Here is a 19,582-nt window from a genome sequence, read left to right as displayed (position 1 = left end):
GGGAGCAGGATCGGTCGGGGGAGCAGGGGCGCTTTCCATACCTGCGTCTGATGTGGTTCCACCGATGCCGGTCTGTTCCACTGATGAGGACACTGGAGTCGGCAGCGGCTCGGACCACGATCCTTCCGAGGCGACCCTCTGGGACAGCCCCGACTTCCATTGCTTCGCATCTGCTGGCTCCATGTCCGGGATAGGTTGACTCGGCTCCCCTGCCGGTGGCTCCGAGAGGTCCGGATCCTCCAGCTGTGGTGGGTTCGGATCCGCCTCCGGTCGATGGGGATAGCCCGGGATCACTTCGTCGACGTTGAGGTACTCGCTGGTCACCTCCGCCATCTCGAAGTCGGCAGCTGCACTCGCACCTGGCTCCGCCATTTTCCGGGGGTGGATCTCCTTCTTGTCTTGGTTCCCGCCGCAGCAAATCAGGGGGCAGTCCTCCTGTACTTCGGGGTACGTCGTCTTCTTGCAGCATTAATCGGAGAGGACGGTCGTCACTTTTGGCGCCGCTTTGATAGTCTCCTCCCATGGCATGCCCTTCTTCCTCTGCGCTCCTCATGGCGCTGTAGTGGCGGTGGTTTTGGCGGGAATTTTTGGCGGCAAATAGCAACACACAGTCTTTGCAATAAATCACGGTTCAAGCACAATTCAATCACAGTTCCAAGGCACACATGACCTGATTCTTCAGGCTTAAGTAGATCCTGTTTGTGACGCCAAGTTTGGAGCGGCCCCCAGATGCAGGGCAGCGGGGTACTCGGTACCGGGTCTCTCGGTTCTAGGGATGTCACGGTGGCCCGACCCGGTCCGTGGCCCTGCTAAGGGGCGCCCAATAAAAGGTGTAGGTGATGGTGTAGGTTGCGGTAAATAACGAGTAAACAAGGTTGCAGTCTCTTTACCTCTTTACTGAAGGCTTCAGCATCCGCAATCCAGAGCACTGCTAACAGGGCTGGCTGAGACCAGCCGGTCCGAAGGCACATCCAGAGTTCCCTTTGCAGGTGGAAATCAGTAGCCTACCTACTAGCACCTGGGTGTTGTAGTACTTCCCTGCTGAGCACCACGGGATAGTCCTCACAACTGTCGTGTATGTTTCTGTTCTTTCTCTCCGTCCCCCAGATGATATGGATGGGACGCACCCGTATGACGGGGTAGGCCTGGAGTTATTTTATAGGGACCCTAGAGACGCCCCTCTCCCACAATTGCCTCCGTTGTCTTCATTAGGTGTAAAAGGTGAGACAGCCAACCTAAAGTTAACTGCCCGGCCGTAGTTCAAGTAATGCGTAGAGTCTATTACTTCCTCGGCGTTCCGGCCGCCGGCTACGTGCCTCAGAAGGATGTTGCCGATCTCGGGGCACGACTCCTTCTGGTTCTTTCGCCTTTGTGCTGTGATCTTGCTTCTCACTTCTCCACAATATACCTCGCTTCGTGTCCTTTCTTAAGATGCTGCCGCAATGAAGTGCAGGCACGGCTCCGTAACGCTCTGTCCTTTCGCTAGGCCTCTGTCAGGATCCCACCCCTGACAGGGACCCCCCTGAATCTTCCCAAGTAACGCTCTCCTCTCACTAGATGTTACCTGGGCAAAACCCAGTCAGCTTCTCCCTAACTTCCTATCCAACCCCCAGTTTTACCAGAGTGTGAGGAGTGGCCTAATACATAGAACCCTTTTCTCCCCCTGGTGGCCGGAGTGTGAAGTGTAATGTGTGTCTGTGATACCTGGTCAGGTGAACTCTTTTAGTGCAATCAGACGTACCATCACTCCCCTTAGTGGCAGAGCGACGTTACTGCAATGACCAGGACTCTGGGGCGCTGCACACGCATGTCTTTATATAAAGGAGAACCTTACAAGGGCCCACAAATCTGACCAATATGCAGGTGGAGGCCCACATCCAAATTTTGCATCAGAGCCCAGCGAACTCTAGTTATGTTACTGTATACAGATAATAGTAGTCACATATATTACTGGTCATAGATAGTTGATATATTAGTTTCTTGGGGTGCGGTACATAGGATGTTGCTTGGGGTGCGACATGTAGGGCATTTCTCAAGGTGCGGCATGTAGGACGTTGCTCGGAGTGCAGTATGTATGACGTTGCTCGGGGTGTGACATGTAAGACATTTTTTGGGGTGTGGTATATAGAACGCTGCTCAGGGTGCCGCATATAGGATGTTGCTCGGGGTGCGGTATATAGGACGTTGGTCGGGATGCGGCATGCCGGACGATGCTCGGGGTGCAGCATGTAGGACGTTGCTCTGGGTGCGGCATGTAGGACATTGTTCAGGGTGCAGCATGTAGGACGTTGCTGGGGATGCGGCATGCAGGACGTTGCTGGGGATGCGGCATGCGGGACGTTGCTGGGGATGCGGCATGCAGGATGTTGCTCTGGGGTCGGCATGTAGGACATTGCTCGGGGTGCGGCATGTAGGATGTTGCTCGGGGGACGGTATATAGGACGTTGCTCGGGGTGCAGCATGTAGGACGTTGCTGGGGGTGAGGCACATGGGACGTACCTCTGGTGAAGCGGGCATGTCCAGCTCCCTCTTGCCTCCTGGGTACCAGCCATGAGACCAGTGCTGGCCGTGTGACAGCTGTGTACTGACTGCTATCAGGACGAGGAGGAGGAGGACCAGGTGACTCTGGAAGGCCATGGGTCTGGTTATGGTCGCAGTTCACAGAACTGGGTCTGGGAAGAAATAAAATGATGAAGATGTTCTCATGTTACATAGAAAAGATGGCGGACACAATGCAGGAAGCCAATATGGAAATAGTTCCATTAATTCTGCTCCTGTTACTACTGTTACTAATACTGCTGCTATTACTACTGATAACACTGCTCCTATTACTAATACTGCTACTATTACTACTAATAATACTGCTGCTATTACTAATACTGCTGCTATTACTAATAATTCTGCTAATACTAATACTGCTCCTATTACTAATACTGCTGCTATTACTAATACTGCCGCTATTACTAATACTGCTCCTATTACTAATACTGCTGCTATTACTAATACTGCTGCTATTACTAATACTGCTGCTGTACTAATACTGCTCCTATTACTAATACTGCTCCTATTACTAATACTGCTGCTATTACTAATACTGCTGCTGTACTAATACTGCTGCTATTACTAATACTGCTCCTATTACTAATACTGTTGCTATTACTAATACTGCTCCTATTACTAATACTGCTCCTATTACTAATACTGCTGCTATTACTAATATTGTCGCTATTACTAATACTGCTCCTATTACTAATAATGCTGCTGCTCCTATTACTAATACTGCTCCTATTACTAATACTGCTGCTATTACTAATACTGCTCCTATTACTAATACTGCTGCTATTACTAATACTGCTCCTATTACTAATACTGCTGCTATTACTAATACTGCTCCTATTACTAATACTGCTCCTATTACTAATACTGCTGCTATTACTAATACTGCTGCTATTACTAATACTGCTCCTATTACTAATACTGCTCCTATTACTAATACTGCTGCTATTACTAATACTGCTGCTATTACTAATACTGCTCCTATTACTAATACTGCTGCTATTACTAATACTGCTCCTATTACTAATACTGCTCCTATTACTAATACTGCTATTACTAATACTGCTGCTATGACTAATACTGCTGCTATTACTAATACTGCTCCTATTACGAATACTGCTGCTATTACTAATACTGCTCCTATTACTAATACTGCTCCTATTACAAATACTGCCGCTATTACTAATAATGCCGCTATTACTAATACTGCCGCTATTACTAATACCGGTCCTATTACTAATACTGCTCCTATTACTAATACTGCTGCTATTACTAATACTGCTCCTATTACTAATACTGCTGCTATTACTAATACTGCTGCTATTACTAATACTGCTCCTATTACTAATACTGCCGCTATTACTAATACTGCCGCTATTACTAATACTGCTCCTATTACTAATACTGCTCCTATTACTAATACTGCTGCTATTACTAATACTGCTCCTATTACTAATAATGCTGCTATTACTAATGCTGCTGCTAATACTAATACTGTTCCTATTACTAATAATGCTGCTATTACTAATACTGCTCCTATTACTAATACTTCTCCTATTACTAATACTGCCGCTATTACTAATACTGCACCTATTACTAATACTGCTCCTATTACTAATACTGCTCCTATTACTAATAATGCTGCTATTACTAATACTGCTGCTATTACTAATACTGCTCCTATTACTAATAATGCTGCTATTACTAATGCTGCTCCTATTACTAATACTGCTGCTATTACTAATACTGCTGCTATTACTAATACTGCTCCTATAACTAATACTGCTCCTATTACTAATACTGCTGCTATTACTAATACTGCTGCTATTACTAATACTGCTCCTATTGCTCATACTGCTCCTATTACTAATACTGCCGCTATTACTAATACTGCTCCTATTACTAATACTGCTCCTAGCACTTACTGCTATTACTAATACTGCTCCAATTACTAATACTGCTGCTATTACTAATACTGCTGCTATTACTAATACTGCTCCTATTACTAATAATGCTGCTATTACTAATACTGCTCCTATTACTAATACTGCTGCTATTACTAATACTGCTCCTATTACTAATACTGCTCCTATTACTAATACTGCTGCTATTACGAATACTGCTCCTATTACTAATACTGCTCCTATTACTAATACTGCTGCTATTACTAATACTGCTCCTATTACGAACACTGCTGCTATTACTAATACTGCTCCTATTACTAATACTGCCGCTATTACTAATACTGCCGCTATTACTAATACTGCCCCTATTACTAATACTGCTCCTATTACTAATACTGCTCCTATTACTAATACTGCTGCTATTACTAATACTGCTGCTATTACTAATACTGCTCCTATTACTAATACTGCTCCTATTACTAGTAATGCTGCTATTACTAATACTGCTCCTATTACTAATACTGCTGCTATTACTAATACTGCTCCTATTACTAATACTGCTCCTATTACTAATACTGCTGCTATTACTAATACTGCTCCTATTACTAATACTGCTGCTATTACTAATACTGCTCCTATTACTAATACTGCTCCTGTTACTAATACTGCTGCTGTTACTAATACTGCTCCTGTTACTAATACTGCTCCTATTACTAATACTGCTGCTTTTACTAACACTGCTGCTATTACTAATACTGCTCCTATTACTAATACTGCTGCTATTACTAATACTGTTCTTATTACTAATACTGCTGCTATTACTAATACTGCTGCTATTACTAATACTGCTCCTATTACTAATACTGCTGCTATTACTAATACTGCTGCTATTACTAATACTGCTCCTATTACTAATACTGCTCCTATTACTAATAATGCTGCTATTACTAATGCTGCTCCTATTACTAATAGTGCTGCTATTACTAATACTGCTCCTATTACTAATAGTGCTGCTATTACTAATACTGCTCCTATTACTAATACTGCTCCTATTACTAATACTGCTGCTATTACTAATACTGCTGCTATTACTAATACTGCTCCTATTACTAATAATGCTGCTATTACTAATACTGCTTCTATTACTAATACTGTTCTTATTACTAATACTGCTGCTATTACTAATACTGCTCTTATTACTAATACTGCTGCTATTACTAATACTGCTCCTATTACTAATAATGCTGCTATTACTAATACTGCTCCTATTACTAATAATGCTGCTATTACTAATGCTGCTGCTATTACTAATACTGCTCCTATTACTAATACTGCTGCTATTACTAATACTGCTGCTATTACTAATACTGCTCCTATTACTAATACTGCTCCTATTACTAATACTGCTGCTATTACTAATACTGCTCCTATTGCTAATACTGCTCCTATTACTAATACTGCCGCTATTACTAATACTGCTCCTATTACTAATACTGCTCCTAGCACTTACTGCTGCTATTACTAATACTGCTCCTAATACTAATACTGCTGCTATTACTAATACTGCTGCTATTACTAATACTGCTCCTATTACTAATAATGCTGCTATTACTAATGCTGCTCCTATTACTAATACTGCTGCTATTACTAATACTGCTTCTATTACTAATACTGCTCCTATTACTAATACTGCTGCTATTACTAATACTGCTCTTATTACTAATACTGCTCCTATTACTAATGCTGCTCCTATTACTAATACTGCTGCTATTACTAATACTGCTGCTATTACTAATACTGCTCCTATTGCTAATACTGCTCCTATTACGAATACTGCCGCTATTACTAATACTGCCGCTATTACTAATACTGCTACTATTACTAATACTGCTCTTATTACTAATACTGCTCCTATTACTAATGCTGCTCCTATTACTAATACTGCTGCTATTACTAATACTGCTCCTATTACTAATACTGCTCCTATTACTAATAATGCTGCTATTACTAATACTGCTCCTATTACTAATACTGCTGCTATTACTAATACTGCTTCTATTACTAATACTGCTGCTATTACTAATACTGCTGCTATTACTAATACTGCTCCTATTACTAATACTGCTGCTATTACTAATACTGCTCCTATTACTAATAGTGCTCCTATTACTAATACTGCTCCTGTTACTAATACTGCTGCTATTACTAATACTGCTCCTATTACTAATACTGCTCCTGTTACTAATACTGCTGCTATTAATAATACTGCTGCTATTACTAATACTGCTCCTATTACTAATACTGCTGCTATTACTAATACTGTTCTTATTACTAATACTGCTGCTATTACTAATACTGCTGCTATTACTAATACTGCTCCTATTACTAATACTGCACCTATTACTAATACTGCTGCTATTACTAATACTGCTCCTATTACTAATAATGCTGCTATTACTAATGCTGCTGCTATTACTAATACTGCTCCTATTACTAATAGAGCTGCTATTACTAATACTGCTCCTATTACTAATACTGCTCCTATTACTAACACTGCTCCTATTACTAATACTGCTGCTATTACTAATACTGCTCCTATTACTAATAATGCTGCTATTACTAATACTGCTGCTATTACTAATACTGCTACTATTACTAATACTGCTCTTATTACTAATACTGCTCCTATTACTAATGCTGCTCCTATTACTAATACTGCTGCTATTACTAATACTGCTCCTATTACTAATACTGCTCCTATTACTAATAATGCTGCTATTACTAATACTGCTCCTATTACTAATACTGATGCTATTACTAATACTGCTCCTATTACTAATACTGCTGCTATTACTAATACTGCTGCTATTACTAATACTGCTCCTATTACTAATAGTGCTCCTATTACTAATACTGCTCCTGTTACTAATACTGCTGCTATTACTAATACTGCTCCTATTACTAATACTGCTCCTGTTACTAATACTGCTGCTATTAATAATACTGCTGCTATTACTAATACTGCTCCTATTACTAATACTGCTGCTATTACTAATACTGTTCTTATTACTAATACTGCTGCTATTACTAATACTGCTGCTATTACTAATACTGCTCCTATTACTAATACTGCACCTATTACTAATACTGCTGCTATTACTAATACTGCTCCTATTACTAATAATGCTGCTATTACTAATGCTGCTGCTATTACTAATACTGCTCCTATTACTAATAGAGCTGCTATTACTAATACTGCTCCTATTACTAATACTGCTCCTATTACTAACACTGCTCCTATTACTAATACTGCTGCTATTACTAATACTGCTCCTATTACTAATAATGCTGCTATTACTAATACTGCTGCTATTACTAATACTGTTCTTATTACTAATACTGCTGCTATTACTAATACTGCTCTTATTACTAATACTGCTGCTATTCCTAATACTGCTCCTATTACTAATACTGCTCCTATTACTAATAATGCTGCTATTACTAATACTGCTGCTATTACTAATACTGCTCCTATTACTAATAATGCTGCTATTACTAATGCTGCTGCTATTACTAATACTTCTCCTATTACTAATACTGCTGCTATTACTAATACTGCTGCTATTACTAATACTGCTCCTATTACTAATACTGCTCCTATTACTAATACTGCTGCTATTACCTATACTGCTCCTATTACTAATACTGCTGCTATTACTAATACTGCTCCTATTACTAATACTGCTGCTATTACTAATACTGCTGCTATTACTAATACTGCTCCTATTGCTAATACTGCTCCTTTTACTAATACTGCTGCTATTACTAATACTGCTCCTATTGCTAATACTGCTCCTATTACTAATACTGCCGCTATTACTAATACTGCTCCTATTACTAATAATGCTGCTATTACTAATGCTGCTGCTATTACTAATACTTCTCCTATTACTAATACTGCTGCTATTACTAATACTGCTCCTAATACTAATACTGCTGCTATTACTAATACTGCTGCTATTACTAATACTGCTCCTATTACTAATAATGCTGCTATTACTAATGCTGCTCCTATTACTAATACTGCTGCTATTACTAATACTGCTTCTATTACTAATACTGCTCCTATTACTAATACTGCTGCTATTACTAATACTGCTCCTATTACTAATACTGCTCCTGTTACTAATACTGCTGCTGTTACTAATACTGCTCCTGTTACTAATACTGCTCCTATTACTAATACTGCTCCTATTACTAACACTGCTGCTATTACTAATACTGCTCCTATTACTAATACTGCTGCTATTACTAATACTGTTCTTATTACTAATACTGCTGCTATTACTAATACTGCTGCTATTACTAATACTGCTCCTATTACTAATACTGCTGCTATTTCTAATACTGCTGCTATTACTAATACTGCTCCTATTACTAATACTGCTCCTATTACTAATAATGCTGCTATTACTAATGCTGCTCCTATTACTAATAGTGCTGCTATTACTAATAATGCTGCTATTACTAATACTGCTGCTATTACTAATACTGCTCCTATTACTAATAATGCTGCTATTACTAATACTGCTTCTATTACTAATACTGTTCTTATTACTAATACTGCTGCTATTACTAATACTGCTCTTATTACTAATACTGCTGCTATTACTAATACTGCTCCTATTACTAATAATGCTGCTATTACTAATACTGCTCCTATTACTAATAATGCTGCTATTACTAATGCTGCTGCTATTACTAATACTGCTCCTATTACTAATACTGCTGCTATTACTAATACTGCTGCTATTACTAATACTGCTCCTATTACTAATACTGCTCCTATTACTAATACTGCTGCTATTACTAATACTGCTGCTATTACTAATACTGCTCCTATTGCTAATACTGCTCCTATTACTAATACTGCAGCTATTACTAATACTGCAGCTATTACTAATACTGCTCCTAGCACTTACTGCTGCTATTACTAATACTGCTCCTAATACTAATACTGCTGCTATTACTAATACTGCTGCTATTACTAATACTGCTCCTATTACTAATAATGCTGCTATTACTAATGCTGCTCCTATTACTAATACTGCTCCTATTACTAATACTGCTTCTATTACTAATACTGCTCCTATTACTAATACTGCTGCTATTACTAATACTGCTCTTATTACTAATACTGCTCCTATTACTAATGCTGCTCCTATTACTAATACTGCTGCTATTACTAATACTGCTGCTATTACTAATACTGCTGCTATTGCTAATACTGCTCCTATTACGAATACTGCCGCTATTACTAATACTGCCGCTATTACTAATACTGCCACTATTACTAATACTGCTCTTATTACTAATACTGCTCCTATTACTAATGCTGCTCCTATTACTAATACTGCTGCTATTACTAATACTGCTCCTATTACTAATACTGCTCCTATTACTAATAATGCTGCTATTACTAATACTGCTCCTATTACTAATACTGCTGCTATTACTAATACTGCTCCTATTACTAATACTGCTGCTATTACTAATACTGCTGCTATTACTAATACTGCTCCTATTACTAATACTGCTGCTATTACTAATACTGCTCCTATTACTAATAGTGCTCCTATTACTAATACTGCTCCTGTTACTAATACTGCTGCTATTACTAATACTGCTCCTATTACTAATACTGCTCCTGTTACTAATACTGCTGCTATTAATAATACTGCTGCTATTACTAATACTGCTCCTATTACTAATGCTGCTGCTATTACTAATACTGTTCTTATTACTAATACTGCTGCTATTACTAATACTGCTGCTATTACTAATACTGCTCCTATTACTAATACTGCACCTATTACTAATACTGCTGCTATTACTAATACTGCTCCTATTACTAATAATGCTGCTATTACTAATGCTGCTGCTATTACTAATACTGCTCCTATTACTAATAGAGCTGCTATTACTAATACTGCTCCTATTACTAATACTGCTCCTATTACTAACACTGCTCCTATTACTAATACTGCTGCTATTACTAATACTGCTCCTATTACTAATAATGCTGCTATTACTAATACTGCTGCTATTACTAATACTGTTCTTATTACTAATACTGCTGCTATTACTAATACTGCTCTTATTACTAATACTGCTGCTATTCCTAATACTGCTCCTATTACTAATACTGCTCCTATTACTAATAATGCTGCTATTACTAATACTGCTGCTATTACTAATACTGCTCCTATTACTAATAATGCTGCTATTACTAATGCTGCTGCTATTACTAATACTGCTCCTATTACTAATACTGCTGCTATTACTAATACTGCTGCTATTACTAATACTGCTCCTATTACTAATACTGCTCCTATTACTAATACTGCTGCTATTACCTATACTGCTCCTATTACTAATACTGCTGCTATTACTAATACTGCTCCTATTGCTAGTACTGCTCCTATTACTAATACTGCCGCTATTACTAATACTGCTCCTATTACTAATACTGCTCCTAGCACTTACTGCTGCTATTACTAATACTGCTCCTATTACTAATACTGCTGCTATTACTAATACTGCTCCTATTACTAATAATGCTGCTATTACTAATGCTGCTCCTATTACTAATACTGCTGCTATTACTAATACTGCTCCTATTACTAATACTGCTCCTATTACTAATACTGCTGCTATTACTAATACTGCTCCTATTACTAATACTGCTCCTATTACTAATAATGCTGCTATTACTAATACTGCTCCTATTACTAATACTGCCGCTATTACTAATACTGCTCCTATTACTAATAATGCTGCTATTACTAATGCTGCTGCTATTACTAATACTGCTCCTATTACTAATAGAGCTGCTATTACTAATACTGCTCCTATTACTAATACTGCTCCTATTACTAACACTGCTCCTATTACTAATACTGCTGCTATTACTAATACTGCTCCTATTACTAATAATGCTGCTATTACTAATACTGCTGCTATTACTAATACTGTTCTTATTACTAATACTGCTGCTATTACTAATACTGCTCCTATTACTAATACTGCTGCTATTACTAATACTGCTCCTATTACTAATACTGCTGCTATTACTAATACTGCTCCTATTGCTAATACTGCTCCTATTACTAATACTGCCACTATTACTAATACTGCTCCTATTACTAATACTGCTCCTATTACTAATGCTGCTCCTATTACTAATGCTGCTGCTATTACTAATACTGCTCCTATTACTAATACTGCTTCTATTACTAATACTGCCGCTATTACTAATACTGCCGCTATTACTAATACTGCTCCTATTACTAATACTGCTCTTATTACTAATACTGCTCTTATTACTAATGCTGCTCCTATTACTAATACTGCTGCTATTACTAATACTGCTGCTATTACTAATACTGCTCCTATAACTAATACTGCTCCTATTACTAATACTGCTGCTATTACTAATACTGCTCCTATTACTAATACTGCTGCTATTACTAATACTGCTCCTATTGCTCATACTGCTCCTATTACTAATACTGCCGCTATTACTAATACTGCTCCTATTACTAATACTGCTCCTAGCACTTACTGCTATTACTAATACTGCTCCAATTACTAATACTGCTGCTATTACTAATACTGCTGCTATTACTAATACTGCTCCTGTTACTAATAATGCTGCTATTACTAATACTGCTCCTATTAATACTGCTGCTATTACTAATACTGCTCCTATTACAAATACTGCCGCTATTACTAATAATGCCGCTATTACTAATACTGCCGCTATTACTAATACTGGTCCTATTACTAATACTGCTCCTATTACTAATACTGCTGCTATTACTAATACTGCTGCTATTACTAATACTGCTCCTATTACTAATACTGCTGCTATTACTAATACTGCTGCTATTACTAATACTGCCGCTATTACTAATACTGCCGCTATTACTAATACTGCTCCTATTACTAATACTGCTGCTATTACTAATACTGCTGCTATTACTAATACTGCTCCAATTACTAATAATGCTGCTATTACTAATGCTGCTGCTAATACTAATACTGTTCCTATTACTAATAATGCTGCTATTAGTAATACTGCTCCTATTACTAATACTGCTCCTATTACTAATACTGCCGCTATTACTAATACTGCACCTATTACTAATACTGCTCCTATTACTAATACTGCTCCTATTACTAATAATGCTGCTATTACTAGCACTGCTGCTATTACTAATACTGCTCCTATTACTAATAATGCTGCTATTACTAATGCTGCTCCTATTACTAATACTGCTGCTATTACTAATACTGCTGCTATTACTAATACTGCTCCTATAACTAATACTGCTCCTATTACTAATACTGCTGCTATTACTAATACTGCTCCTATTACTAATACTGCTGCTATTACTAATACTGCTCCTATTGCTCATACTGCTCCTATTACTAATACTGCCGCTATTACTAATACTGCTCCTATTACTAATACTGCTCCTAGCACTTACTGCTATTACTAATACTGCTCCAATTACTAATACTGCTGCTATTACTAATACTGCTGCTATTACTAATACTGCTCCTATTACTAATAATGCTGCTATTACTAATACTGCTCCTATTACTAATACTGCTGCTATTACTAATACTGCTCCTATTACTAATACTGCTCCTATTACTAATACTGCTGCTATTACTAATACTGCTCCTATTACTAATACTGCTCCTATTACTAATACTGCTGCTATTACTAATACTGCTCCTATTACGAACACTGCTGCTATTACTAATACTGCTCCTATTACTAATACTGCTCCTATTACTAATACTGCCGCTATTACTAATAATGCCGCTATTACTAATATTGCTCCTATTACTAATACTGCTGCTATTACTAATACTGCTCCTATTACTAATACTGCTGCTATTACTAATACTGCTCCTATTACTAATACTGCTCCTATTACTAGTAATGCTGCTATTACTAATACTGCTCCTATTACTAATACTGCTCCTATTACTAATACTGCTCCTATTACTAATACTGCTGCTATTACTAATACTGCTCCTATTACTAATACTGCTGCTATTACTAATACTGCTCCTATTACTAATAGTGCTCCTATTACTAATACTGCTCCTGTTACTAATACTGCTGCTGTTACTAATACTGCTCCTGTTACTAATACTGCTGCTTTTACTAACACTGCTGCTATTACTAATACTGCTCCTATTACTAATACTGCTGCTATTACTAATACTGTTCTTATTACTAATACTGCTGCTATTACTAATACTGCTGCTATTACTAATACTGCTCCTATTACTAATACTGCTGCTATTACTAATACTGCTGCTATTACTAATACTGCTCCTATTACTAATAATGCTGCTATTACTAATGCTGCTGCTATTACTAATACTGCTCCTATTACTAATAGTGCTGCTATTACTAATACTGCTCCTATTACTAATACTGCTCCTATTACTAATACTGCTGCTATTACTAATACTGCCGCTATTACTAATACTGCTCCTATTACTAATAATGCTGCTATTACTAATACTGCTTCTATTACTAATACTGTTCTTATTACTAATACTGCTGCTATTACTAATACTGCTCTTATTACTAATACTGCTGCTATTACTAATACTGCTCCTATTACTAATAATGCTGCTATTACTAATACTGCTGCTATTACCTATACTGCTCCTATTACTAATACTGCTGCTATTACTAATACTGCTCCTATTGCTAGTACTGCTCCTATTACTAATACTGCCGCTATTACTAATACTGCTCCTATTACTAATACTGCTCCTAGCACTTACTGCTGCTATTACTAATACTGCTCCTATTACTAATACTGCTGCTATTACTAATACTGCTCCTATTACTAATAATGCTGCTATTACTAATGCTGCTCCTATTACTAATACTGCTGCTATTACTAATACTGCTCCTATTACTAATACTGCTCCTATTACTAATACTGCTGCTATTACTAATACTGCTCCTATTACTAATACTGCTCCTATTACTAATAATGCTGCTATTACTAATACTGCTCCTATTACTAATACTGCCGCTATTACTAATACTGCTCCTATTACTAATAATGCTGCTATTACTAATGCTGCTGCTATTACTAATACTGCTCCTATTACTAATAGAGCTGCTATTACTAATACTGCTCCTATTACTAATACTGCTCCTATTACTAACACTGCTCCTATTACTAATACTGCTGCTATTACTAATACTGCTCCTATTACTAATAATGCTGCTATTACTAATACTGCTGCTATTACTAATACTGTTCTTATTACTAATACTGCTGCTATTACTAATACTGCTCCTATTACTAATACTGCTGCTATTACTAATACTGCTCCTATTACTAATACTGCTGCTATTACTAATACTGCTCCTATTGCTAATACTGCTCCTATTACTAATACTGCCACTATTACTAATACTGCTCCTATTACTAATACTGCTCCTATTACTAATGCTGCTCCTATTACTAATGCTGCTGCTATTACTAATACTGCTCCTATTACTAATACTGCTTCTATTACTAATACTGCCGCTATTACTAATACTGCCGCTATTACTAATACTGCTCCTATTACTAATACTGCTCTTATTACTAATACTGCTCTTATTACTAATGCTGCTACTATTACTAATACTGCTGCTATTACTAATACTGCTGCTATTACTAATACTGCTCCTATAACTAATACTGCTCCTATTACTAATACTGCTGCTATTACTAATACTGCTCCTATTACTAATACTGCTGCTATTACTAATACTGCTCCTATTGCTCATACTGCTCCTATTACTAATACTGCCGCTATTACTAATACTGCTCCTATTACTAATACTGCTCCTAGCACTTACTGCTATTACTAATACTGCTCCAATTACTAATACTGCTGCTATTACTAATACTGCTGCTATTACTAATACTGCTCCTGTTACTAATAATGCTGCTATTACTAATACTGCTCCTATTAATACTGCTGCTATTACTAATACTGCTCCTATTACAAATACTGCCGCTATTACTAATAATGCCGCTATTACTAATACTGCCGCTATTACTAATACTGGTCCTATTACTAATACTGCTCCTATTACTAATACTGCTGCTATTACTAATACTGCTGCTATTACTAATACTGCTCCTATTACTAATACTGCTGCTATTACTAATACTGCTGCTATTACTAATACTGCCGCTATTACTAATACTGCCGCTATTACTAATACTGCTCCTATTACTAATACTGCTGCTATTACTAATACTGCTGCTATTACTAATACTGCTCCAATTACTAATAATGCTGCTATTACTAATGCTGCTGCTAATACTAATACTGTTCCTATTACTAATAATGCTGCTATTAGTAATACTGCTCCTATTACTAATACTGCTCCTATTACTAATACTGCCGCTATTACTAATACTGCACCTATTACTAATACTGCTCCTATTACTAATACTGCTCCTATTACTAATAATGCTGCTATTACTAGCACTGCTGCTATTACTAATACTGCTCCTATTACTAATAATGCTGCTATTACTAATGCTGCTCCTATTACTAATACTGCTGCTATTACTAATACTGCTGCTATTACTAATACTGCTCCTATAACTAATACTGCTCCTATTACTAATACTGCTGCTATTACTAATACTGCTCCTATTACTAATACTGCTGCTATTACTAATACTGCTCCTATTGCTCATACTGCTCCTATTACTAATACTGCCGCTATTACTAATACTGCTCCTATTACTAATACTGCTCCTAGCACTTACTGCTATTACTAATACTGCTCCAATTACTAATACTGCTGCTATTACTAATACTGCTGCTATTACTAATACTGCTCCTATTACTAATAATGCTGCTATTACTAATACTGCTCCTATTACTAATACTGCTGCTATTACTAATACTGCTCCTATTACTAATACTGCTCCTATTACTAATACTGCTGCTATTACTAATACTGCTCCTATTACTAATACTGCTCCTATTACTAATACTGCTGCTATTACTAATACTGCTCCTATTACGAACACTGCTGCTATTACTAATACTGCTCCTATTACTAATACTGCTCCTATTACTAATACTGCCGCTATTACTAATAATGCCGCTATTACTAATATTGCTCCTATTACTAATACTGCTGCTATTACTAATACTGCTCCTATTACTAATACTGCTGCTATTACTAATACTGCTCCTATTACTAATACTGCTCCTATTACTAGTAATGCTGCTATTACTAATACTGCTCCTATTACTAATACTGCTCCTATTACTAATACTGCTCCTATTACTAATACTGCTGCTATTACTAATACTGCTCCTATTACTAATACTGCTGCTATTACTAATACTGCTCCTATTACTAATAGTGCTCCTATTACTAATACTGCTCCTGTTACTAATACTGCTGCTGTTACTAATACTGCTCCTGTTACTAATACTGCTGCTTTTACTAACACTGCTGCTATTACTAATACTGCTCCTATTACTAATACTGCTGCTATTACTAATACTGTTCTTATTACTAATACTGCTGCTATTACTAATACTGCTGCTATTACTAATACTGCTCCTATTACTAATACTGCTGCTATTACTAATACTGCTGCTATTACTAATACTGCTCCTATTACTAATAATGCTGCTATTACTAATGCTGCTGCTATTACTAATACTGCTCCTATTACTAATAGTGCTGCTATTACTAATACTGCTCCTATTACTAATACTGCTCCTATTACTAATACTGCTGCTATTACTAATACTGCCGCTATTACTAATACTGCTCCTATTACTAATAATGCTGCTATTACTAATACTGCTTCTATTACTAATACTGTTCTTATTACTAATACTGCTCTTATTACTAATACTGCTGCTATTACTAATACTGCTCCTATTATTAATAATGCTGCTATTACTAATACTGCTCCTATTACTAATAATGCTGCTATTACTAATGCTGCTGCTATTACTAATACTGCTCCTATTACTAATACTGCTGCTATTACTAATACTGCTGCTATTACTAATACTGCTCCTATTACTAATACTGCTGCTATTACTAATACTGCTCCTATTGCTAATACTGCTCCTATTACTAATACTGCCGCTATTACTAATACTGCTCCTATTACTAATACTGCTCCTAGCACTTACTGCTGCTATTACTAATACTGCTCCTAATACTAATACTGCTGCTATTACTAATACTGCTGCTATTACTAATACTGCTCCTATTACTAATAATGCTGCTATTACTAATGCTGCTCCTATTACTAATACTGCTGCTATTACTAATACTGCTGCTATTACTAATACTGCTCCTATTACTAATACTGCTCCTATTACTAATACTGCTGCTATTACTAATACTGCTCCTATTACTAATACTGCTGCTATTACTAATACTGCTGCTATTACTAATACTGCTCCTATTACTAATACTGCTCCTATTACTAATAATGCTGCTATTACTAATGCTGCTGCTATTACTAATACTGCTCCTATTACTAATACTGCTCCTATTACTAATACTGCTGCTATTACTAATACTGCTGCTATTACTAATACTGTTCTTATTACTAATACTGCTGCTAATACTAATACTGCTCCTATTACTAATACTGCTCCTGTTACTAATACTGCTCTTATTACTAATACTGCTCCTATTACTAATACTGCTGCTATTACTAATACTGCTCCTACTACTAATACTGCTGCTATTACTAATACTGCTCCTATTAATAATACTGCTGCTATTACTAATACTGCTCCTATTACTAATACTGCTGCTATTACTAATACTGCTGCTATTACTAATACTGTACCTATTACTAATACTGCTTCTGCTACAAAGTCTTCTATTAATCCTGGTGTTGTTGCTACTAGTGCTGCCTTCTACTACTGTGACTATTAGTGCTACAAGTCCTGAAGCTAGTTCTATTACTACTACTGTTATTAGTGCTACTTATTCTATTACTGCTGCAGTATTACTAGTCCTACTGGTAACTATTAATACTGCTATTATTATGCTACTTGTAGTACTTCTATTCCTCCTGCTGCTGATGTAGCAAATAAGATCCCGAAATACCAAAAATGGTTAAAAAAAAGTTTTAGAAAAATATTTTAAGTAAAATACTGATAAAAATGGCTTTTTATTCCCTTTTGTCCGTTATTTATTATCACCTGCACTGATCCACACGACAGAACAAACACATTATTTAGCCAAATTTTAAAAAATCACATTACAGGAAACTTGTCAGCCAAAAAAATGCCATTCCCTGCAGATATGGCGGTAATCCGCAGAGAAATAGAGTTTAACCCCGTGCAGCCTGTTACAGGGAAATAATGAAGCTTTATTCTCTGCTGCCGGATGGAGCGACATACTCAGCTCTGCTACATCTGTGCGTCATGGAAGTCAATATCGGACTGCCTGTCTGATTCTCCAGCCACTGCAGGACTACTACTCCCAGCATGTGCTTTGGCTGTCTGGCTATAGTGGGAGTTGTAGTCCTGCAGCAGGTTGGGTGTTAATATCCCCAGCTGGTGACGCTGCTCTGGGCACTGTCCCCGGGCAGCATTACCTAATTGATGCCTCCTGACCTGACACATAACATCGATCTCCGTTCCCTAAACCGTCTGGCGCCTAAACGACCCCCAGACTGTGTCGTCATCACTCTGTGAAGTGCAGTGGGAAATGAATCACTGCCCTAATACTGCAGATCTGCAACAATTCTATAGAGTTATAAAACAAAATAAAAAATAACCCAATATTTATTTAAAGGGTCCCAAATGTATCGCCTTAAAGGCAATATCCACTTTTTAACACCATTTCAATTTTAAGACTGTGTGCAGTCTCCACTAGGGGGAGCTCAGGATCTGACAGCAATCTGACCTATTGTTATACATCTCTCCAGCTCCCCCTGGTGGTGGCTACAGGTAGTAAAAATTGTATTATATAACCCTGGCGTTATATAAAGAATCTGAGTCTCAGT

General features: G+C 37.0%; 1 protein-coding gene across 1 annotated transcript in view; it reads right to left on the bottom strand.

Annotated features, from left to right (window-relative positions):
• The window catches only part of LOC143793043 (progonadoliberin-2), a 61,803-nt gene that overhangs the window by 33,180 nt on the left and 9,041 nt on the right, over positions 1-19,582 (bottom strand). Inside the window, exon 2 of the mRNA XM_077279624.1 lies at positions 2,500-2,672. Coding sequence (XP_077135739.1) covers positions 2,500-2,637 — 138 coding nt within the window. The 5' untranslated portion in view covers positions 2,638-2,672. The remainder of the gene's footprint in view (positions 1-2,499; positions 2,673-19,582) is intronic.

The sequence above is a fragment of the Ranitomeya variabilis genome, chromosome 1, assembly GCF_051348905.1.
Source record: "Ranitomeya variabilis isolate aRanVar5 chromosome 1, aRanVar5.hap1, whole genome shotgun sequence".
Taxonomy (NCBI): Eukaryota; Metazoa; Chordata; class Amphibia; order Anura; family Dendrobatidae; genus Ranitomeya; species Ranitomeya variabilis.
This window is presented reverse-complemented; position numbering and strand designations above follow the sequence as displayed.